Consider the following 23,808-nt stretch of genomic DNA (forward strand, 5'->3'; position numbering starts at 1 on the left):
AAGCTCAAGTTTCAGTTATATTAAAATACAAAATTGACTTAAAATCTGCAAAGTACAATTGAGTAAATGCCTTGACTCTATGTCTATATAGACAATCAAGAAGTGTTAAATAGGAATATAAATTGAAAAACGTTCACAAAAATGCTGAGAACGTTTCAGCGAGTGTTGCCTGTGGGGAATTCAATTTGCGTGATGATGTTGTTGATGATAATGGATGCGAATGCGAATGCAGCGACGCCAGCAACATGGATGTTTACCAAATAGAGCTGGAGGCACCGGCACCGGCACAACTACGCTCCCATCTGCTGATCGACACTGTGGCAAAGAACCTGGGCCAGCCGACACGCCCACAGCAGCAACAGCAGCAACAACAGCAACAACAGCAGCAGCAGCGGCAGCAGCAGCAGCAGGACGACGACAATAATATTGCAGATCTAGACGCTGAGGAGGAGGAGCAGCAGCAACAGCAGGCGGGGGACGACGGGGAAGAGGAAGAGGACGAGGAAGAAGAGGACGACGAGGAGGAGCAGGACGAGGTCGAGGAAGAAGAAGCGGAGGAGGTGCGACAACAGCAGGAGGAGGAGGCGGAAGAGAACGAAGCACTGCCGGAAGTCAGTTTTGATGCAAATTCTGATTTCAATTTGCATTTCTTTGACACGCCCGAAGATTCATCCACACAAGGCGCATATAGCGAAGCGGCCAGTCTAGACTCGGAGCCCGAGGACGAACAGGAGCAGCAATTGTTGCAGCAGCAGCAGCAGCAGCAGCTGGCAACTGGCACCGCACAGGAGCTGCAACATTGCCTCAGTGCCATCGAAGCGGATCCGCTGCAATTGCTGCAGTGCGAGAGCTTCTACAGCGCGACGCCAGCAACAGTTGCCGTTGCAGCAGCAGCAGCTACAGCAGCAGCAACTGCACCCGCAGCAACAGCAGCAGCAGCAGCAGCGCACTTGAGCTGCACGGCTCTGAGCAATGGTGGAGGTGCTCTGTACGCCATCAGCAGTGTGCATCAGTTCGGTCCCGCCAGCAACAGCTCCAGCTCGGCCGGCGCCCATTCCTCACCGGACAGCGGGCGCAGCAGCGGCGGCGGCTGTTGCTCCTCCAGCTCCAGCTCGGCCACGGTCTCATCCTCATCATCATCCACGTCGTCTGCATCCAGTGCCGAGCACTTCAATCGAGCGACGCTTCTCAATGCCAGTCAGCAACAGCAGCAGCAACAGCAGCAGCAGCAGCAACAGCAGCAACAGCTCCAGCTACAGCATACAACAGCAACATCCTCGTCGGCGGTCAGCTCCTCCTCAGGTCACGCGGCAACCGCTGCAACTGTTGCGCATCTGAGCAAAGGACACGCAGGTATGCCACATGTTGCAAGTGTGTCACGTCTCTTCCGTGTTGCTGCTCAACCACAACAACAATTGCCACAAATTGTGCCTCTCTTTCTTCTGTTCGCCAGCTATTCGCATTTTTCGTCTGCCTCGTTTTGCGGAAACTATTAAGGCGCAGCATGGAAAATGCGAAAATGAATGTAATTCGCAGTTGTTGTTAGCTTTTTTTTTCACAGCATTTGATAGATGTGGCAAGCAAATTGCCTTTCATATTGCGATTGTCTGTCAATGTTGTTGTTATTGTTGTCGTTGTTGCAATTGATAGCCATGAAAAATTGTTTTCATTTTCATAAATAACTTCAAATTACGTTCACCATTTGCTTAGTTAAAGTAAAGACCTGTATCAAGTTGAGTTTTGACTGCTTTTCCAGGATTTCCGCAAAACTTGTTTTAAGCTTTAATTAACCAGGAAAGTTTACGAAATAATTATAACAAAATATTTGTATTTATTTTTATTAAAGCCTGATTTAGTGAGAGCTTGGCTACATTTTTACTTAGAATTAATTTGCCATTTGCCTGTTGTTGGTTTGAAATTATTGTGAATCGCAAATATTTTCACATACAAAACGCGGGCTAGATTAAATTTTGGCCCTAAATTGGCAGCCAACAAATATGCTTTGATTGAGGCCAAAGTTATTTATGTTTTAGTGTCCGGACTTGTATCATATTCTATGACAATAACCTTTCCTTTTCAATGACAAAGAAAATTCTTGAAACCTTTTAAAAATCTATATGATATCTTATCAAACATACATATATATATCTATATATTTGATCTGTTTTATTAAACCTTGTCAAAGTCCAGCCCATGTCGATATTTTATTAGGGCACAATAATTTGTATTGTAACAAGATCTTGTTATCAATAATTTTATAAACAGGCATTTCAGTCTTGACTAAGTTGAATTATAATTTCAAGAAATTGAATATTCAAATACTTTAAACTATGAATTTTTAACCTGATCCAAGCGATTTGATCTCGGAATCACGTTTCATTTTGGATTATAAATTAGGCATATATATTATATATCTCAAATTTAAAAATTTTATTGCATAGCTCGATTTCTCTCAGTGCATAGAATCATTTTTATTTCTTTCTGCCACAAAATGCTGCGAGTTTATTATTAATATATATATTATATTTAGATTACATAAATACTTAGCCCAGATATATTCTTATTATTTAGACTCGAATAATTTGTTAAACTATTTTTTCTTTTTGCAACTTCTTGAGGCATGCGCTGGAGATGGAGCTGCTTTAAGTGCAGCCTAATTTCAAACTTCAGGCTCTCATATATTTCAAGTACTTGAAGTTGTTGATTTGCAAATGTTTGGGCTTTTCTTTGAACGCAATTGCGTTGCGTGAGGGTCTAAATGAGTTTGCCGCATGGCCAACTAAGTGCTCGAGCAAACTTGCGGCATTCGAGTTTTGCCGGCTTTCTAATTGGGTTGCAGAATTGCTGGCAAGGATTTATTAGCAGCATTTAATTGCTGCAATTAGTGAGGCGGCAAAACAAATTAAACTGCGGAAGGAGTGCAGAGCGGGTGGGGGAAGGGGGTAGTGGGGATTTGCCGCCCAAAACTAGTTGCTGTCGCTAACGAGACTCAGCTGGCATTTATTTAACTGACAGTCAGTCAGTCAGTGCCAAGCATTCAATCAGTTTTCCTTTCTACTTAGCGTCGCGTCTTTTTTTCATACCCTGAACCCATTCAAAGTGTGTAAAAGGGTAGATTGTTTTCGTGCAAATGTATGTAACAGGCAGAAGAGAGCATCTCCGACTTCATATATTATTGATTAATAGCCGACTCGATCTAGACATAGGTTCTCCTAGTGCCAGTGAAGTAGGACCTTTTTTTCGATAGTCGATAACTGTCGATAACGAAATCCTGTTTTTTGAGCATATCTCGTAAGCTATAAGAGCTAGAGTCGCCAAACTTGACATGCAGCTATTAGATTTGTATATATATATTAAGTATGTTTTATTTTAAAGTTATCGCCACAGTTTTAATGCAATTGATCTCTTGACAATACACAAATATGCCTTAATTCTACTGTTGCAGATGAGACAGAACAGGGTAAAGGGGATCTCTTAGTCGGGCACTTCCGACTTCAGCCGCTTATTGGTTTTTTTGCTTCGTTTTATCACAAAAGAAAACAAGTTGCAACAAAAATTATGAACTGGTCGTCGCTGCGGCTGCTTGTGGCTTGTCTATCGCTGGCCGCTGTCTGGCAACGCGGAAATGCCGGGCAGCTGCCCCTGCTCCAGTGCCTGCCGCAGCAGCAACAATGGCGTCCAAATTGTCAACTCACAAAGGCGGCCAAGTGATTTGCATTTGAACGCGGCGCGAAAATCAAGTAAAGCAGCAGCAGCAGCAGCGACAGCGACTGCCACTTGAATTTCCTTTGCTGCTGACATTTTCCAGCGCCTTGGCTGAAAATTCAATTTGCAATTGCACAAGCGCGTAACAGTGGGGCATGCCCCGCCTTCAACTGCCTGCAACTGCAACGTTGCGTCCAGTTCGTGCAACTTGCACATTAATTTCATTTCATTTCGCCTCGCATTTCGAGGTGTGGCAACACCGATTGCTGCAACAACTGCCACACGCGCAGTTCAAACTCCGCGCTTAGTTCATTTGCCTTTTTCCCTCTCTTTTATTATTATTATTATTTTTTTTTTGCATTAGAAAAAGGCAAATTGAAATGAAATGAAATGCCAAGAAGCGCACAATTTTCTACGAGTTGTTGCTGTTGCTGCCTCTCAGCAATTTGCATTGCAAATTTTCGGCGCTTGCAGTGAAAATTGTGCGGCTGTTGCAAGTTGTTGTTGCCGCTTTTCCCCGTGACTGACGACAAACCGCTGCCCGACGCCCGCCGCCCGCTTCGCGCTGCTGTTGCTGCTGCTGCCTTTGTGTAGGTGGCGTATACGTGATTTTGTTGTTTTTATTTGTATTTTTTGGCATTTTCGCTTATCACACATTCAAACAGCCATCATCAATGTTGTTGCTTTTGTCGCTGCTGAAGTTGAATGCACTTTTGAGCTGCATTTGCATTTGTTTGCTTCTCGCTGCTGCAAGCGCTGCCTTAGCAAAATGTGTTTTCCTTTACCAGTTGCCAGCTTTATATTAAAGCTCAAGAGGCTCACAAAAGTTCTTAAACCTTAAAAACATATTAAATTTATAGGGTAATTGCCTTTGAAGTACTTTTTCATTACAATATCTTGTAGCATATTTTTTTTAAAAAGCCATTTCTTTATAGCCTTGTAGAGCGTATTATAATCCAGTCACGAATGGTGAAACATATTAAAGAAGACAGAACCGATTTTATTAACTGACTTGTCCGTCTGTCTGTCCGTGTGTGTAAACTCTTCGATTCTAGAGACTATAAGATCTATAGACTTGATATTTGGAAGATGTTTTCTTCTCTCCGCAGCTCAGATATTTTTATAGTTGTAAAAATAGAAGATACTTTATTTGTACATTCTATTCTAGAAGCCATAAGTCAAATTTGATGACAAAAAAACCGATTTACGACATCGATTTTTATCGATTGCTTGGAAACGTTTGGCAGGTTATCGATTACCGAAAACAATTTCTTAGTGGGATCTAAGAACAGATTAATAGATGAAAAGACGGACAGACAGAGATGGCTAGATCGACATGGCTTTTGATGCTGAAGAATATATACTGAATAGAGTTACAGATGCTTCATTCTGTCTGTGTTATTTACATTCGCACAATAACATGATATCCCTTCTTTACGCTTTCAGTGGGCTTAGAGACCCTATGAACAGCTTGTCTCGCAGCTTGAACTGGCTGCGAAGCTAAGCTAGTTATAGTTATGCATGCGCATTCAAATTTAAATTTTAATTAAAATGTAATTTTGCCGCTTAGCTGTGGCATGCCACATACACATTGGCACAGCGCTTGCTCCATTAATCTGATTTGGTCTGACCATTTCCCTGGATTCACCTAATGTAAGCCGCCCACGGATTCCATTAGAGCTGCCAATCGCATGGAGCACGTTTCCTTTTCCATTGCCAACTCGTCGGGGGAGTGTATTGACAGGCGAGCTGTCAGTGTTTTTGTCACTGACAAATGAGGCGAGAAGCGACAAGCGACGAGCGACGAGCAACATGCGGCAGATGTGGAGCAGGCGATAGCCGCGCGCATTTAGCAAATTGCCACCGCGAGGCAATTTGTGGCGCCTGCCCAAGTGGCGTATGAGTAATGTGAACAGTAAGAGTTAACAACAATTGCACTTTATCATTGCAGAGCAACACTCGCAGCAGCAGCAGCAGCAGCAACACGGGCAGCAGCAGCACGCGCAGCAGCAACAGTTGCAACACAAGCAACAACAACAGCAGCTCGCGCAGCAGCAGCAGCAGCAACAATTCGGCATCGTTGACTCCAGCAACGGCAGCAGCAGCAGCAATCACAACAACAGCAGCAGCAGCAACGGGAATTGCAACAGCAACAACAACAACAACAGCAGCAACAGCAGCAACAACAACGGCAACAACGGCGTCTCCTCGAAGTCGTTTGTGCCCTGCAAAGTTTGCGGCGACAAGGCATCGGGCTATCATTATGGTGTAACCTCCTGCGAGGGTTGCAAGGTAAGTTCCCCCCTCACCCTCTATCCCTCCCTCGCTCTCTCTCTCGCTTGCTCTCATGACTTGTGTTTACATGTTGCAGGGCTTCTTTCGTCGCAGCATCCAAAAGCAAATCGAATACCGCTGCCTGCGCGACGGCAAGTGCCTGGTGATACGCCTGAATCGGAATCGCTGTCAATATTGCCGCTTCAAGAAATGCCTCTCGGCTGGCATGAGCCGTGACTGTAAGTAGCTCCATCTAGGCTTAAGACTTTGCCCAAGCTGCTGCTGTTCGGCAAGTGAATGGCGGCTGCACCTAGTCGCTTGTTGTCATCGTGGCCAGCTTTATTAGCCAACTGTTAAAGCGTTGGCAGATTTTACACTTATGCCGATCAGAGATTGTGTCTGCCAACTGTCGAGCGGCTGCCAATGCTTATTGGACAGTTCGATAAGTATCCGACAGACTTGAGCTCTTAATCTGCTGCTCAACTGTGCTCTAAGGCAATGTCTAAGCGCGGCTTGCTTAATTAATAGGCCCCTATTAACTTTAGATAGTCTAAACATGATTACTCTAATACTTGCTACTCATAAGTCAGGCTGGTTTTTATTACTTAATATAATTGATTTGATAATACTTTAATTGGTAAATTTGTCAGCTTATATTATGTAAGAAGCTGCAGCAGACATATCTTTATATAAATATTTTCTGATAGATGGAATTGTCACTTAGCAACCGATATTATCTTTCATTTACGTTTCGCATGCACATCGCCTCTCTATGCGATTCTCATGATCATCAAGAAGAGTGTTGAGAACGTACAGAAATATTGACCAGAGAAATTATTGGCATTTTGAATGGATTAAGATTAAAAAGTATATTTCATTAAGTTACTTTCGTTCAATGTCTAAAGCCTACTCCATGTTTGATCTGTTATTCTATTTTTTATGTTTGATCTGTTATTCTATTTTTATTCTATTTACAATTGCCCGTTGTACTGAAAATATTCCAAGCTTTGAATACTTTCATATACAAGATGCGGGCTAAATTTTATTTTCTCCCAATATTGACATCTACCGAGCATGGTAAGATGAATGATAGTTGGGGCCAAAGTTATTTATACTTTGGAATTGTTTAGATATGTTTGTTTAATGTAATATAATATAGAGAACTGTTTGTATTATAGCTGTTATGACATCCACTCTCATTCCTGCTCCCTCTTCTCATATTGATTCAATTCTATTTATCTTAATTTTCCCTTGCTTCACTCGCTTCTCTCTTTTACGGTTCTCTATTTCTACCAATCGCTTAATTTCTCTTTCTTTGCCTCTTAATCGTTAGGCACAACCCAGTAGGCACAATACATTATGTCATGAAAATCGCATAGAAAGGCGATACCGTACATCACCTTGTCTTCAATTTGTCTTCCGCACTTTCTGTGGCTTGTCTTGGTTAAGTCGCTTGCCCAGCAAAACACAAAGCTGCGCCTTAAGGTCTAATTCATCCAACTTGATTATCTTAGTTGTTCGTTAACAAGCTGTAAAGCCCCAATGGGGAAAAGCGCACAAACAATGCGCCGCCTGCAGCAGCAGCATTTGGCTGTTACATAGACGTTTTGTGGCGTATGTAGGAGTACTACTTCCTGGTTAACTCAATCCACACACGGCAATCACAAAAAGGAGACTCTCAAAAAAAAAAAGCAAAAACAAATTAGTTTTTATGAAGCTTGTCAGACCGAAAATGTTGCTGCAACGGCAACAGTTGCTGCAGACAACGTTGCAGTTGTTGCGTTTAAATGCAATTTATTTGATGTTGCACAATTAATTGCCTAAAACGTGAAAGGGATGTGGAGGCAGCGACGGGCGGCGGCTGGAGTACAGTGGAGGGGGCAGCGTGGGGGCAATTGCAGGCGCAGTGGCTGTGTGTGTGTGTGTGTGTGTGTGTGTGTGTGTGTGACAGACATTTGTTGCAGTTGTTGCCGTTGTCACTGTCAAAGCTGTTGTTGTTGCTGTGTTGTTGCTGCTTGCAACATTTATTAGTCGCCCTGCAACATTTGTTGCCATTTTTTATGGCCTTTGTTCGCGTTGCGTTGAGCAAACACTTCCTTCATTTCGAACAGCGTTGCCCACGCCAAGCCGGGCCAATCCTCTCCAGCCCACACGGAGGGGGAGAGTGCGCGAGATGAGTTCGTGTTTACTTTTCGCCAATTTTAATGATTTTGCCAACAAGTTTTCTCGTACTTGCAGCTTCCTCAATCCTTTAACTGCAGCCATTGCATATGGAAAGTTTCAATAATTCACTTCAATTGCTTTTCTGGCAGCTTGTGATTGCTGTTGTTGTAGCTGCAACAGTTGCTGCTGTTGTTGCTGGGCGTTTTGATTTGCTGCTGTTTAATTAAGCATTTGGCTCGGCCTTTTTGATTTTATGGCAATGCCATTTTGCCAATCGCACGCCGTGAGAGAATTTCCAATTAAGTTTGCAATTTTCATTACGATCTAGCTCCAAAATAAAGGGGGTACAAAACACATTGCTCGCCCAACTCAACTCTGAAAGTGCCTTAAATTATTTAGCTGGCAGCTTGGAAAAAACATTTTTATTATTGTTTCTATGTTTTTTGGGTCAACTCACGTCATGCAAAGAGCCAACTAAATGCAATTATGCTGCGAGTGGGCGTGCCTCACATTTGCTGCTGGAGCTGCTGCGTTTATGGTTCAATGACACCAGCTGAAAGTGGCACAGCGCTTGATTTAAATAGAGCAGCAGGAACCAGAACTAAAAGCAGTTAGAGCAAGTGGAATAGATTGAGCGAATTGTGATAGAAAAAGCTTGATAAATAATTAGAGCTTCACCAAATGCACTTTAATAGGCAACTTGTAAAAGTAAAACTTGCTGCTGCTGGTCAAGCTTTAAGATTAATAAAAGCTTTCGTGTGCCTTATGCAAATTGTTAAACGGCAAGCTTTAGGTTTGTGTTCAATCTACACTTAAGCTATTTTTTCGCCAGTCATGTGCCTTAAGCGTTAAGAGCCATCCTGTGAATCTTAAAGCTTTTGGCTTTAACATTCTTAAAACGATAAACCCAAAACAGCTTCGATTTCTGCACGATATACTGTTAGAAGACTTAAGGGTCAACTTGTAAAACCAAAGAGCATTATTTTAAAGTGTACTTAAAGCTTTAAAAGAAACTTGTAAAACGCAATGTGTTAAGCTTCTCATAAATAAGGAGAAATTTGTTGGACGTGGAGCTTTAAGTTTCTGAAAAATGTAAGAGCTCTTATTTATAAGCTGTATTAGCTTTTCTGTGTTTTAGGTGTACAGAAAAAGCTCGCTAGACGTAAATGAATATGATTCTGAATAATCAAGCTTTAATCAAGCCTTAATTACACACCAAATCAGTTTTAACGCTTTTGCTATCTGGGGAAAAAACTAAAAGCTGCTGCTGTTGTCTCTTACTTTTAAGATTAATTTGATATTTGAGAGTAACTTGTAGTCGGTGCCATTGGGAAGTAATTTAGCTAGCGGAAATTGGGTCACACATCAAACACATGCCACAAACGCGCACAAACATGCCGCATTCTGTGGCAGAGGCAGCCGCATCCTCGGCTTGTATTTCTGAATTAATCAAATTTTGTTCTGTTGGGGTAATTGTGAATGTTTGGGGCTGTTCAGCTGTCACACGTGGCGTATGCGTGTTGTCGTCTGTCAATCGAAATGCAATTAAAACGCCAAACTAGCGACAATTTTGGGGCAGTGTGGCTTGGGAATGGGCACACAATTGTCGCCAGCGGCAACAGCAACAGCAACCATCGAGGCGACACAGTTACATAGAACGGCTCCACTCGACTCCAACTTCGACTCTGACTCCAATTGTAGTCAATTTGAAAGCAAACTATCAAATGTCAGCAACACACAGATCTGCCGTGGCTGCGGCTCTTGTTGCTGTTGTAGATGCCACTTTGGGCAGCCAAAAACAAGCTGTTGCTGCTGTTGCTGTTGCTGTTGTTGCTGCTGCTGCTGCTGCGTCTGCGCAGCCAAGACAAACAAGACTTTGAGACGGAATTGTAATTGTGGCCTAAACTGGGTCAGCTGACAGGCCACATCCAACATCCACAGTCAAGTTCTAGACGAATGCGAATTGTGTTGCCGTCGTTGTCGCTGTTGCTGTGGTTTTGTCCCATTGTTGTTGTGCAGTTGCCGCGCTTTGCTCAGCTTTTGTGGCTGGGCTACATTAAAGCGCAACAGCAACACCTTTTGCCATTGTTTGCCGCCAACTCCATTGTTTCTTTATTTTTTTAAATTTTATTTGGCAATTGAAACTGGCGGAGCAATATAAACAAGTTAAAACAAAAGACTCGCAATCTGCTTGAATAATTGACGCGATTTTAGTTGCTTTTAGAGGGAAATTATGGCAAATGAGTTGCTAGAATATCGGATAAAGGCCAAAGATAAAATTTAACAAGCTGTTTGCTGTTTGTTTTATTTATTTATTTTCTTCAATTTATGCGTGCTTTAATTGAAACTTAAATGAAACACTTTACGAGATGTTCTTCTCAAATGATAAAAATTTTTAATTATAAACATGCAGTAAATTTATTTTAATATTATATTACTTAACACCTAATATGTTTTGGGCATTAGCTGGGCTCAGTTCAGCTCGATGCGACCCGCGTTTTCACAGCTGTTCCCTGTTCAATGCACCCGACAAAAATCCAAAAAAAATGACAAAAAAAAAATCAAAATAAAAAAATGACTCCAATAAAGCGGCTGCTTTTCACTTCCTTTTGCATTCTTCGAGCGCCTTTCACTTTCAGTTGCTGTCGTCGCAGTCACTTCCGCTGATGTTGCTGCTGCTGTTGTTGTTGCGGTTCTGCCAGCTCAGAAACCAAAGTCCAATGCACGCAATTTTTATGAGTTTTCAGCAAACGAACTGCAAACATCAACAAAGACGTGAAAAGAACGCAAATTTTGTTGCTGCTGAAAGATCGTTTAATTTTTAATTATGTATTTAAAATGTGTTGCTGTTGTTGTTGCCGTTGTTGTTGTTGTTGTGTGTGATTTATTTATAAACATTTAGCATTTCAAATATGTTTACAATTAATTTTTGGCGACAATTGGCGTGAAATGCAAAGTTAAGTAAACATAAATGAAAAGCCACAAAATAAATCAAATAAATGTAAACAAGTTAGCCGCAGCAATAAATGCATTGTAAAGAGCAGCAGCAGCACCTGTTGCAGTTGCATGTGCCGCGCTTGCCACGCCTGCTTGCAACATTCTAGCAGCTAATTGCTGCTGTTGCTGTAATTTATGCAGCCTGCCTGCGCCTCACTTTGTCATTGTTGCTGTCGCCTGTTGATGTTGCTGCCGCGTTACGCATGCGCGCGCCCCGCAGCAACATCGCAATTAACTCGCTCGCCTGCTGCACTTCTCGCTCCTGCGCTTGTCGTTGTCGTTGTCTATTTGTTGTTGAATTAACACTTTGTCGCTGCGCAAAAATTCGCAAGAAAACTGCCAGAGTAAACAAACGAGCGACGTCGCGACGTCAACAACAGATTTTTGCACATATTTTCGGCTGACAAAAGAGCTCAAAGAATATGCAAAATAAAAAAAAAAATATAAAAAAATTTATAATAATAACAATTGTGAACTGCAGCCGCAAAGTTCAATGCACAAAATGTTGCAAAGTTTTGTGCACAGCAGCAACAGTTGCTGCTGTTGTTGTTGTCGTATGAATAATCGTATTTGTTCTTGCCAAAAAAAAAAAAAGAAACAAATTCTTGTTATCGCTGCTGCTGCTGTAAAATTTACACATTTCTGCATCAATTGCAAATTTATTTGCCCAAAAAATGAGTCAACGGGCGGAATTCAAGGCAGGTCGTTTGCCTTTTTTTCCATTTTTTTTTTCCATTTTTGGGGTAACTTTCCACACGGCGTATGCGTAATTTGTGTGCACTCTGCTTAAATAGCCAAAAAATCACACAGCGCAGCGCACTTTTTACGCTCGAAAGAACCGCCAAAAAAAAAAAAACAAAATAAAAACAATGGCACAGAAATTGTCATTGTCTGATAAATGTGCTGTCTTCACACCTGAGGCTTACCTGGGCCAGCAGCTGCTGGCCTAATGAGTCGCATAGCCAAAGTTCTTTGTGCCTGGCAATGAGTTTCAGCTGGTGGCAGCTAAAACTGGGGCATTTGCCGCAATTGGGGGTAAGTTTCGTTGGCAAAAGTTAGCTTGGCAGTTGCGAGTTGGGTTTGAGTCTTAGCTGGGGCAGAACTGACAGAACAATTAGAATAAGAGTTGTGGCATTCTGTCTTCCTCTTCTTTAGTGCAATAAAATGTCAATTAAGAGATGAATGATGTTTCACCTCGAGATCTGTGGTTCTTATTTTTATTAATTCTTACAATTATAAGTAAAATATTTGCTTAAACAAATTCAACTTACTTTGTGTTGCCTTCTGCGATGTTAATAGGTCTAGTTCTTACTTGTCTCACACTCACTTGTCTGATTTGATTCGGATCGAATTACTATACTATAACAATGGAGCATATTATATCGCAAATTGAGCTCTTGTATTAAAAACTTATTAGTGTTCTTCTTAAACTTAATCAGACTAAGATATGATTTATTTAATTATCACTTAGCAGCTGTCCTTTCACTTAGTCTATAACACTTTGCCCATTCCCCTGCCAACTTTTCGACAATTAAAGCAATTATCGATTGCAGCTAAACAAATACTTAGCCAAATCGCCAGCGATGCATTTTCCAATTAGCGCACACAATTTAATGACAGAACCATCGACAAATTACCACGGAAATTGTCGCCCACGTTGACTTTGTCCCCATTGTTGTTGTTGTTGTAGGGTATTAGAGGTTGCCGTGGCCGGGCCCGTGGCTGGGTGTTGAGGCAGACAATGGCAGCGACAGCTGCGACTCGAGCGTTGACTTCTAAATGTCAATCACAGTACACTAAGCCATAACACAGCCCAACCCACCCGCCATGCCCACTGCCACCCCCGCCCTCTGCCATGCTGTGCATGCAACGCGCGCTGCATACAAATTTTCTTAGTAAATATCATAAAAATCCGTATATGCAAAATAAAAAACGAAGAAGAAAAAATTATATAAATGTGAAGCACTTACTAAACGCAACAAACAAAAACAAATCACGGCAACGCTGAATAAATAAAATAAATAAGTTTATAAAATTAGCCAAGGCACCGCAGAGCTTGTTGTTGTTGCAGTTGTTGTTGTTGTTGTTGCAGGCATTGTTGTCGCAGCTAGTGGAAAAGTAAATGATTATGATGCGTTGCCATTCGCCGTATAAATGCATGTTGCTGCGTATACTTAATAGTTGACGAGTCATCGCAGCAACAACAACAGCAGCAACAGCAGCAGCAACAGCAACAACAACAACAACACGCAGTACGTTGACAATTGCACCCGCCTTGGGGTTCAATGGCCAGCGGGCGTTGCACGCATTTTTCTTGACGCTTCCGCGATTCTGCGTGCTTCAAAGTGCACTTTTATCAGCGACAGCAACCGCTTTGATAAAGCTGCCAATTGCAACAGTTGCTGCTGCTGCTGTTGCTGTTGCTGTTGCAACAGTTGCTGCCACTTCACGCGTCGTTTGCTTGCGCATCTGGCGAATTGTTGGGCAAGGCGCCACCCGGAAAAAACATTACGCATTTCCATTATGCAGCCAAAAGTGATTGCCACATTATGCGAAAACATAAATTGACCAAAGCGAGTGGCAGCAGTTGCAGTTGCCGCCGGGTTGCAGCAGTCAGCAGATGATTCAGGCAGCAACTTTTTCGCACTGAATGTGGCAAAGTTATATAACTAACGAGGCTTATTGTTATAGTTATTATTGGAGCAGGGGTATGCACAGCTGCTGTGTCTGCTCGAGGGGAGCTCATACAATATATATATATATTCCTTAGGTCGGGGTATCTATTTATTTGTATGTATAAATTTTTGATAGTCATTGGACTATGTTAATAATACGAAGTTAACATATCATTAATTTGAGTTAGACTATATATACCCTATTATTTAGCTTTTTACGCAGCTGAACTGTGTCTATATCGTGCAACACTTGAGTTGCACTTTGGGTGTCTATTTAATTGCAACAAATTTGCAATTGCAACAAAGCAACAACGATACGAAACAAGACAAAAAATAAAAAGAAGAAAATCAGCAGAGATTTGCACAGATCAAAGTGCGGGCAGGCAAGCGAAGCATTTAAGTTATGCGGTTGCACATGCAACAAAAATGAGGAAGCAGCTCAAAATGCAAGCAGACATGATTGCAACAGCAACAGCGGCAGCAACAGCAGACGCATTTGAAGCTGACGCACGAATCAGTGAAGCGTTTGATTTTTACCAGAAATGCGAAAACACACAACAACAACAGCAGCAGCAGCAGCAGCAACAGCAATAGACAAGTGGCGGCAATGCCAAAGCGGACGCTTCACTTGCAACAGCCGCAGCAGCAGCAGCAGCAGCAGCGGCAGCGGCAGCGGCAGCTGAGACGCTGGCTAACAAGCTGAACCTCAGCTTTGGCCAGTTGCCTGGCTGTCTTCAATTAACACGCCGCTTCGTTAAGTGATGTTGCACGTTGTTGTTGTTGTTGTTGCTGCCCGTTGTTGCTGCTGCTGTTGTGTGGCATTTCCCTTTAGCAGCAGAATGCGTTGACCTTTTGCCGCCGCGGCTCGTGTGCTGTGCTGTGCTCTCAAGTGTGGCCACGGCGGCAACACTTTGACAGACTCGTTGAAACACCTCCGACTCTTGCTACATGCTGCATGCACCAATGATGACCGTTTGATTTAACTGCTTAATCAAGTGGAGTTGAAGTTGAAGTTGATGTTGCATGTTAAATTGCTGTTGATCTGCTGGCCAGCGCTGTCATAAGCGCAACTTTATATAAGTATCTACAACTGCTCATCATCATCATCATCATTATCATCAACAACAACATGATTATGTTGCTCATTTGCGGCGGTGATCGATGAGTGTCTTCCTGCTGCTTTGTGTTGCAAGCAGCTACTAAATTAAATCAAAGCTGGCAGCGTGTTAAAACGTGCCTGACATGCCGCAAGCCCGCTGAGGAAATCGCCACTTGAGACGCGTGTTGCCCCCCTATGCCCCTTGTACCCAGCTGCACCCTATTCCAGTTTGTTGCATGTTGCGTGCTGCAAATTAGTTGCAGGAATAGCTGGGCTGGCAAGCCAATAACGGGCCCATGTTTAGCCACCGATTCGTTCATAAATTAGTGGGCGTGGGCGTGGCGCCTTGGCACCATTTGAGCCACGAGCTGGAAACTGCATTGCAAGTTCTTTATCAAAAAATAAAACCTGTAGTTGGGCGTGCTTTGCGGTAACTGTACAAGGGCCGCAGAAACATTTACTTTTACTAGCTGAAATTTAAACAATAACAAAATATTGATAAAAAATAGAAATAGATTGTTTAAGTGGGTTTAACTTGTGTAATTTGCTTCACTTTTTCATCTATTTAGTTGTCTTTGGTTTTTATTTTTGGGGCAAGCAACAACAAAATTGGCAACTGTCAGCGGAAAAGTGTCAAGCGACTTATCCTGTTTCCTTGAGGCATGCAACTTGATCAAAAAGTGCACATTCAATGCATACAAAGCTGACATGAAAAGTTACTTCCTTATTGCCAATACTCACACACACACACACACACACACGCACACACGCGCACGTACACACATCTAAGCCGTCAACTAAATCAAGGCTTATGTAACTGCCAGCAGTCGCCATGTTTGAGCCGCAACGTTTCATTTTTTTTTTCTTATTGCTGTTGGTGGCTGTTGCAAATTGTAAAACGTGCCGCCGGCCACGTTGCCAAATGTGCAGCAGCCGCAGTTGCAGCTTCAAAATGCAAATGCATCTAACACCGGTTGGGCAGCTTTTCGTTGCAATCTCACGGATGCAAAACACACACACACACACACACACACACTGGCAGCTAAATCTCGTTACTCAATTTCAATTGGCTTGCAGTCGCTGTCGACGTCGCCGTCGCTGCTTACTGCAACGTTTCCTGCTGCATTTGAAAGTTCTGCAAGCAATAAAAAGCTCGCTCTGCAGCAGTCGTCCGCCCGCGCCCGCGCTCTCGCTCTCCCTCGCCCTCTCTCTCTCTCTCAGTTCTGAATAGCTTTGACTGACGCTCTCTCTCTCTGTGTCAGTGCCTGCTGCTCTTTGCACTTCTTTGTTTTGCTTCTCATATTCTTGGAGTGCTGCTGCTGCTGCGACTGCTGCTGCTGCTGCTGTAAAAGCTTTGCGTCGACGTCGCTGAAGCAGCGGCCGCTATTCGTTCGCGTCGCTTCGCTGTCGTTCGTTTGCTCGTTTACAGTTGTCTCTCGTTGCTCGAAGCGCGCGGCACGCGAACGCTCCTCAAAGCGAACACAACAACAAGCGCTGCTCGCAGCTCGATTTCGCGTTCGTTTTGTGTATTTATCAAAAAAGCAAATACAAAAAAAAAAAAAAAAAAAAAAAAATCAGAAAATCAGAAGAAGGTTTTGTAGGCTCGTCAGCAAAATCAACGGAAAAAGTTTGTAACTTAAAAAGTGCGTTAAAGAGTTCAATACGCACACACACACGCACACAGAAATACTTGCAACAATTGATGCGTCCCAGAGCTCGCCACAGTGTGTTGCATAAATTGCTCGCGGGCATTGTGATTTGAATTTCAAAATCAAGTTGAAGTTGCGGCCCGTTGAGGCCTGCCCCAGCCGCTGCCTCAGCCGCTGCCGCTGCCACTGCTGTTGCAGTGTGTGGAAGAGAGTTCCCCAATTCCAGCTGCCGCCGAAGTGACAGTGAAAAAAGTCACCAGAGAAAAGGAAAATACAAAAAAATAAAGCATACAACACAAAAAAAAAAAAATAAAAAAAACCAAACCAAATCAAAGCAGAGCAGTGAAATTAAAGCAGAAGAGGCAAAACTGTTGCCTTTAAGTGAAGTTTCTGAAATCAACACGAGACAAAAACAACAACAACAGCAACTAAAGCCAATGAACGGCGCTCAAAAACAATAACAACAACAACAACAACAACAACAAACAAAATTGAGGCGAAAAGGCAGCGCCTATTTTTGGACAGCGGCCGCTTGAAGCTGGCGGCAGGACGGCCTCAGGCATTTCTGAGCTGCTCCCAATTGAATGGTAAATTGAATTCTTCTTCTTTTCTTGTTGTCTTTCGCATTTCCTTTTGCACTCCCACTCAACGAACCCCTCTCTTGCGCTCTCTCTCCTTCTCGCGCTCCCACGGCATAAATAATTCAGTCTTACGCGTCGTATGCTTAATATTAATGTAATCAGCCTAAATCAAGCAGCTCACACACACACGCGTGTATCTCTTACTCCTTCACACACACACACACACACACAATTGGCAGGTTCATTCACATCATTCACACACCACAAAACGGCCTGCAACTTCCTGTCTGTCGCTTTGTTATTGTTGCTGCTGCTGTTGCATTTTACTTCCTACATTTTCCGTACCAAAAAAAAAAAAGACAAAAAACCAAAAATGAAATAAAAAAAAAAGTAAATACAAAACTGGTTTAGTTCAACACACGGCGACTATTGCAAAACTGGTTGCAATTATTGCTGCTGCCGCTGCTGCTGCTGCTTTGATTTTGCTGCCGCTGCTGCTGCTGCTTCTTTGGCCAATTGATTTGTGCCCAGTTAGGCTCGCATGGCATTTGCATTCCGGTTTAGGGCGCATCTTCGGCTCTAATCAGAGCCGGAAACATAAAAATTGCTGCCTCGTTGGCCTTTTCAAGTGTCCAGCTATGAAAGTGGCCAACAAGCTGTTGGCCAACAGGTGCAACAGCTGCCGCAGCCGCAGTCGCAACATAATCCCAATAGAGTGGCATTCATAGAAGGATGTCAGGCAACTATTTGCAGCTGCTGAGTGCCATGTTTCGTAATCTTCTTAGATACATGGAAGCAAAGCACGACTGCTAAATACTCTATCAAATATTCCACAATGTACTTTGGCTGAGAGCGACTTTCGTCTTGGACATACTCTTTTGTAATTGAATATACCCCATTCTCAGCCAGTTGTATAGGGTATCTAGAAAATCGCTATGAATAAATTAGCTTCCATTATGTTGAACACATGTACATAGATCGTTTAACCAGCGAATATTCACATTAAATAGTTGACAAATTGGCAACAAAAATTGCAAATACACACACACGCACACACACACAGACACACACACGCACACGCACACATGCAGACGCACTTGCCGTCAAAATGTTTGTTTGCCGAGTTCATTAACATCAAAATTCGTCCTTGTGCGGCCAAGTCAAGAAAAGAAAAAAAAAAAACGAGCCAAAGCAAATTGCAAATATAAATAAATGAATAAATAAATTATATGCAACAACAAAATAGGCAACTTAGTTAGTGGCAGGCAGCGCTTTGAATGTGGCCGTTGCGCCCAAGGATAACGGAGCGGCACGTGTGCGAAAAATGTATCTGCAACGCATAAGTATCTGTATCTGTATCTTCAAAGTTATCTACATCTGTGCCTGCAACTGTTACCAAATCATAATCGAAATCGGTGTCTGAATATTTGTATCTTTACCTGCATTCGCATCTGTAGGCGTGTGTATTATTGTCATTGTATTATTTGTCCCATCTCTAACAATATTTGTATCTGCACACGTGCTTTCAGATTATTTGCATTTATTGGTATTAGTATTTGTATCTGTCGACCTCTGTTTGAGTATCTGTATTCTTATCTAAATCTATGTAAATGTACATTTATTTTTTGCTGTAGCAATATTTATATCTGAGTATTTGAATATCTGCAACTGTTGTATCTACATATCTACGGATTATCTGTCGCCTATTTGAGTGCCCGTATCTGTCTCTTGATGCAGATAAATATATGTATGTGTATCTTTATCTGTATCTGTATCTATACATGCAACTGTATCTTTATCTAAAAGTTTTGACTTGGCGACAGAATCGAACGGCTCACCTGCCCCGGCTGGCCTCTATATGTGTGTATATGCTTGTGTATGTGTACGCCAGAAAGCAACTCAACTAAAAAAACTGCTCATAAATAATCATCATCTTCATTATTATTGTTATAATCATTATGATCATCGCGTAATCATCGTAGAGCAGACTGGCAGCCAGTCGAGCCAAACGCTTAGCTCGCAACGGTATTCGTTGTAAAAACGCGGCCAATAAACTGAATGCGGTGCGGTTCAAGGTTTGGCCAAAGCCAAAACGAAACTAAAGCAACAACAGCAACAACAACAACAACAACAACAACAACAAACAATAGCGAACGAATGACGAACGCGCGCCGCAGCCAAATGAATAACAATTAAATCTCACAAAAGGCATGAATTCATCTGCCGAGCGCTAAAGACTAACAAAGCAAAAGGCAAAACTAAAACTAAACAACAACAACAACAGCAACAACAAAATAAAACTAGCACAAAGTCTAGCTATAGTTAATGTATCCATGAGATACTTCTGGCAGCTGAGCTCAAAGCTCATTGACCAAAACAGTCAGTACCCAGACCGGGTACCCATTATCCAAGTAGCTGAGTCTCCAGTCTCCAATCTTCAATCTTCAATCTTTGAAGTCTGCTTTAAAACTTACCGTTAAGCTCAACTCGAGGCGGCCCATTAACAGTTAAGCGGGCCAATTACCCAGCCGGATAATTGCTTAAGTATGCCCAGGGGTAGGGGTAGGGGTAGAGGGGAGTTGGGTGTGCTCCAATCGATGCTGCTCTAACGCATCATGCCCATGTCCAGGCCCGTCAATCAGCTGCTCATCAATTGGCCAGTGTGGCAAGGGGCTGGCTGCAAGTTCTGCGTGCCGCAATTCTATGGCTTGCCTCTTGCCTCTTCTCATGTGGTTGCACACATTTCTACTTTATTACAAAATTGACCCACATATTTGTTGTTGTTTACTATATATATTGTTTTTTTTTTGCGCTACAAGCGAGTGGCCATTATACAGATACAGATACAAAGACAGATACAGATACAGATACAGATACTTTCTGTGTGCGTGTGTCTGTGTGTATGAGTGTGTATCTGCTGTTATTTATTCATTATTATTATTATTTTAGTTATTTTTGTTGGCTCACATTTTTGTCTTCTCGTTCGCTTTAATCGGCAATTTTTTTTGTCTTCATTTTCTGCCTGCTTTTTATTTTGTTTTTTTCGGTTCACATGACAAAAAAAAATAAATAAAAAAAAAAACTTGAAGTGTGTTTCGTGACATTAATGAACTTATATGGACTGGACAATTTAGATTTGATGTGTCAACAATTCATTTGGGCTTGTGTGTGTATCTTTCAGATGGGCTATGCACTCACCAAATTGTATTGATTATGTGTGCGTGTGTGCGTGTGTGTGTTGGTAAAGGGTGTGGTCTAGTGTTGAGCAATTAATTGACAAACATTACTTTGGGCAAAAAAAAAAAAAACGAAGATAAAAGTTAATTAAGAAATACCTTAAAGCTAATGTCGCTCAAAAATGTGCACTAGCTTTGAAATATACCTTAACATGCTCTAGATAACATTCTGTTAATTATAATAACAGAATTTTCTGTTAACAGCGCCCATTAGGAAACTTAACAAAATAAGTTATACGATACGGATTTTGTTGATGGTTTCTTTTGTTTAGTACGGATCTTAACAAAAAACATAATTAGGCGTTTATGTTCTCTTCTGTAAACTGGGTTTGGCTTATGGTAAGCAAATTTATGGGAATTTCGGCTTTCAACTGTTAAGGATAAGTATTAACATATTTAGCAAATGTTATGATAAGCTTTTAAAATTTAAAAGAAAATTAGATTGGTACAGAAAGATTGCTTATTGATTTCTTGTAATTAATATTTTCCCAAACCAAGGATTTTTCTAAAATGAACTGCAATTTGAAATTCTTAAAAATTTGTGAAGCGTGTTGGAGTCGTGGCCCGCTTTGAAACATTATAATTGACATTTTTGGGCCAAGAATATACCGCAAACTGTTTTAGTTTCGGCTTTGCATTTTTTGTTTTTTTTTTGCTTCTCTGCATGGTCATGCTTGGCTGCAGATACAAAGAAAAGAGTTATAGATACAGATACAGATACAGATACAGATACAGATACAAATACAGATACAGATACAGATAGAGATACAAATATGTGCTGCAAATGCAGTTAGCAAAGAGTGACCTCCAAATTGAATAGAATCAAAATGTGAGAGACGGAAAAAACAGAGCCACCTCCAAGTCGCCACAATGTGTGGCAAGGTGCAGGCGACCATAACCACAATAACCACAACGCTGATGATGATTAAGAAACGGAGCTCTTAGCTGCAGCTCATAATGTGCCCGTGTGTGTGTGTGTGTGTACTTAGTGTGCGTGGCTTCTATGTGGCTGTCAAAGAAGTTGACGATCCATTCGAAGCGAAACGGGCAACATACCAAAGGGACAGTAAGGTCAAAAGCTGGCCAAAGAGCAGAGAACTTGGTCTGCTGCAGTATTGGAGCGGGTATCGGGGCCTTGTCTTCCCATGGAGAGCGCCTTTTGATGCGCCTTTTTATTGCAAAACGTATTTAAATGTGACACAGGTGGTGATTGCACTGAATTAGTAAGTGGCACGGGAAGGCGGCCAGAGCGGTGCTTAAGTGGACAGGTAGCTGAGGCCAACGACGACGACGACGACGTCTCAGTTGATGGGCCTGTTAAATGCTGTTGATGGCCGCTGTTGCTGTTGTTGCTGTTGTTGCTGCTGTTGATGAGACATGCGATAAAAATAAGTGTTGCTGTTGCTGCTGTTGCTGCTTGGCTAATGACTGTGCCCAAAAATGCACAAGACAAGTTTAAAGTAGGTTAAATGCTGTGTGTTAGCTAGCGGAAAGTCGCTTTCGTATGTTAAACTTGAGAAAATTTAACACAAATATTAACAGCGATGCGGCAGCACAATAAACTGAAAGGCAGACACGCCTCAACTTACTTTTATCACAGTGCATGCATTTAGAATTCCCAACAAGTTTAAGTTGTGAGCCAGTATAACGCTTGGGTGAAGTGAATTTTATTTCAGCTAGAATGTTATAGGCTTATCTTTGGCTTATAAGCAATATCGAACTCCTAAAAGCCTCTTTCTCTCTCTCTCTCTCTTGGTTCCTCTCACCTATCACCCACTCAAACTTTCTTTCGGTACATGTCTTATCTTACGCACACTAGCATTGTCAAGTTCGTAAATATCGCTCTTCTATGCGCTTCTCATGAATTTAAGTAAACCTTGCAGACTCTGGTGTTTTTCTTAGTTATTTTTTCTCTGCCATTAATTTGTGAGTGCTTTTGTGTTAATACGTGTAAGTGGGAGAGAGCAATATGTAAGCACTTTTTTTTACCTTATATACCCGCACATACCCGCACCTATATCCACATGCATAGGTATATTTAGGTACCACACAAATTTGAATTCCTTGAGAAGTGGCAAGCCCTTAAGCTAATGTGTGCCCAATTCACATTTATGCGTAACTGCGCTTATGCTGCGCCTCAGCTCATTAGCAAACGCCAGACGCAGGGCACAAAGAAGGTGGGACAAGCGCTCGGTTAACAAAGAGCGTGAGCGTCGGGGGGAGTGGCGGGAGGGTGACGAGCAGGCGAGTAAGCAGTTGGCAACTGCAGCTTCAGAGCTGTGGCTGCGGCTGCATCTGCAATTTTCACTTGCACTTTGCTGCTGGCAGTTGAGTTAATTTTATTTGCAAAATAAAGCGAAACAAACTTTAAATGGAGTCAAATGCCAATACACACACGCACACACACACACAGTTACAAGGGGGGGGGGGGGGGGGGAAGCGGCGGGCAGAGGCCAGACGTCTGCAGAACAAAGATTGCACACACAGCAGCAGCAGCAGCAGCAACAGCAGCAACAACAACAACAGCAGAAACAACAACAGCAACAACATCAGCAAAACGAACAAAAAAAGTTCAAACGCCAGACAAGGATGCACCAAAGTGCAAAGGCAGAGAGCAAGCGACCAACGACCGTACGAACGAACGTATGTATAGGGGGGGAGGGAGAAACGGCAGAGCACTCGACGCAGCAGACGACGACGACGACGACGACGTCGGCATTGCTGAGCCAGTGCTTCAAAAGCGGAAAGCAAAAAGGATTGAACAACAGCCAGCAGCAGACGCAATGGCAGAGTGAGAGAGAGAGAGAGAGAGAGAGAGAGAGAGAGAGCGAGAGAGCGGGGAGTTAGAACGAAAGAGAGGCGGGTGCAGTCAAAACAGCAGGAGGCAATGGCGACGCACGTGAAGACGCAGCAAAGCACACGCACAGCACACACTCGCACACACACACACACACGTACATGTACTGACTGAAATAAGAACAAGTGCATTGACACTTTATAGCGATGACGACGTCGCGACGACTGCAAAGGGTGAAGCACCAGTGCGACGACGCTGGCAGCGCTGCATTTTGATAGCAGCGCGCTGTAAATATGCAAAGAAACAAGAACAAAACAAGATGAAGCAGGCGCAGAAGAGCAAAGCATAAAGGGATTGATCCAGAGTACTTGCGGCCAGACACAGACACACACAGCTGATCAGCCAGAGTGAGAGCGACAGCGACAGCGACAGCCCGCATGAGAGCAGTGCGAGCGAGATGCAAGAGTGAGAGGGCATGCCCAAAAACTGGCAATCGTTGCACTGCGCACAACAGCAACAACAGAGCTTTAATTCTTTTTTTTCTTCTTTTTACTTGCTGGTGTTGTTGTTGCTTTTATTTTTGTTTGCGGAGACTTGGCTGGAGCCGGTAGCTGATTATGAGATTGCAAAAC

General features: G+C 42.6%; 1 protein-coding gene across 1 annotated transcript in view; it reads left to right on the forward strand.

Moving 5' to 3' along the window:
• The first annotated feature begins 9 nt into the window (after nucleotides 1–9).
• The window catches only part of Eip78C (Ecdysone-induced protein 78C), a 39,315-nt gene continuing 15,516 nt past the window's right edge, over nucleotides 10–23,808 (forward strand). Inside the window, 5 exon segments of the mRNA XM_070207805.1 lie at nucleotides 10–886; nucleotides 888–946; nucleotides 949–1,353; nucleotides 5,657–5,997; nucleotides 6,077–6,218. Coding sequence (XP_070063906.1) covers nucleotides 246–886; nucleotides 888–946; nucleotides 949–1,353; nucleotides 5,657–5,997; nucleotides 6,077–6,218 — 1,588 coding nt within the window. The 5' untranslated portion in view covers nucleotides 10–245.

This window comes from Drosophila virilis, chromosome 3 (genome assembly GCF_030788295.1).
Source record: "Drosophila virilis strain 15010-1051.87 chromosome 3, Dvir_AGI_RSII-ME, whole genome shotgun sequence".
Classification (NCBI taxonomy): Eukaryota; Metazoa; Arthropoda; class Insecta; order Diptera; family Drosophilidae; genus Drosophila; species Drosophila virilis.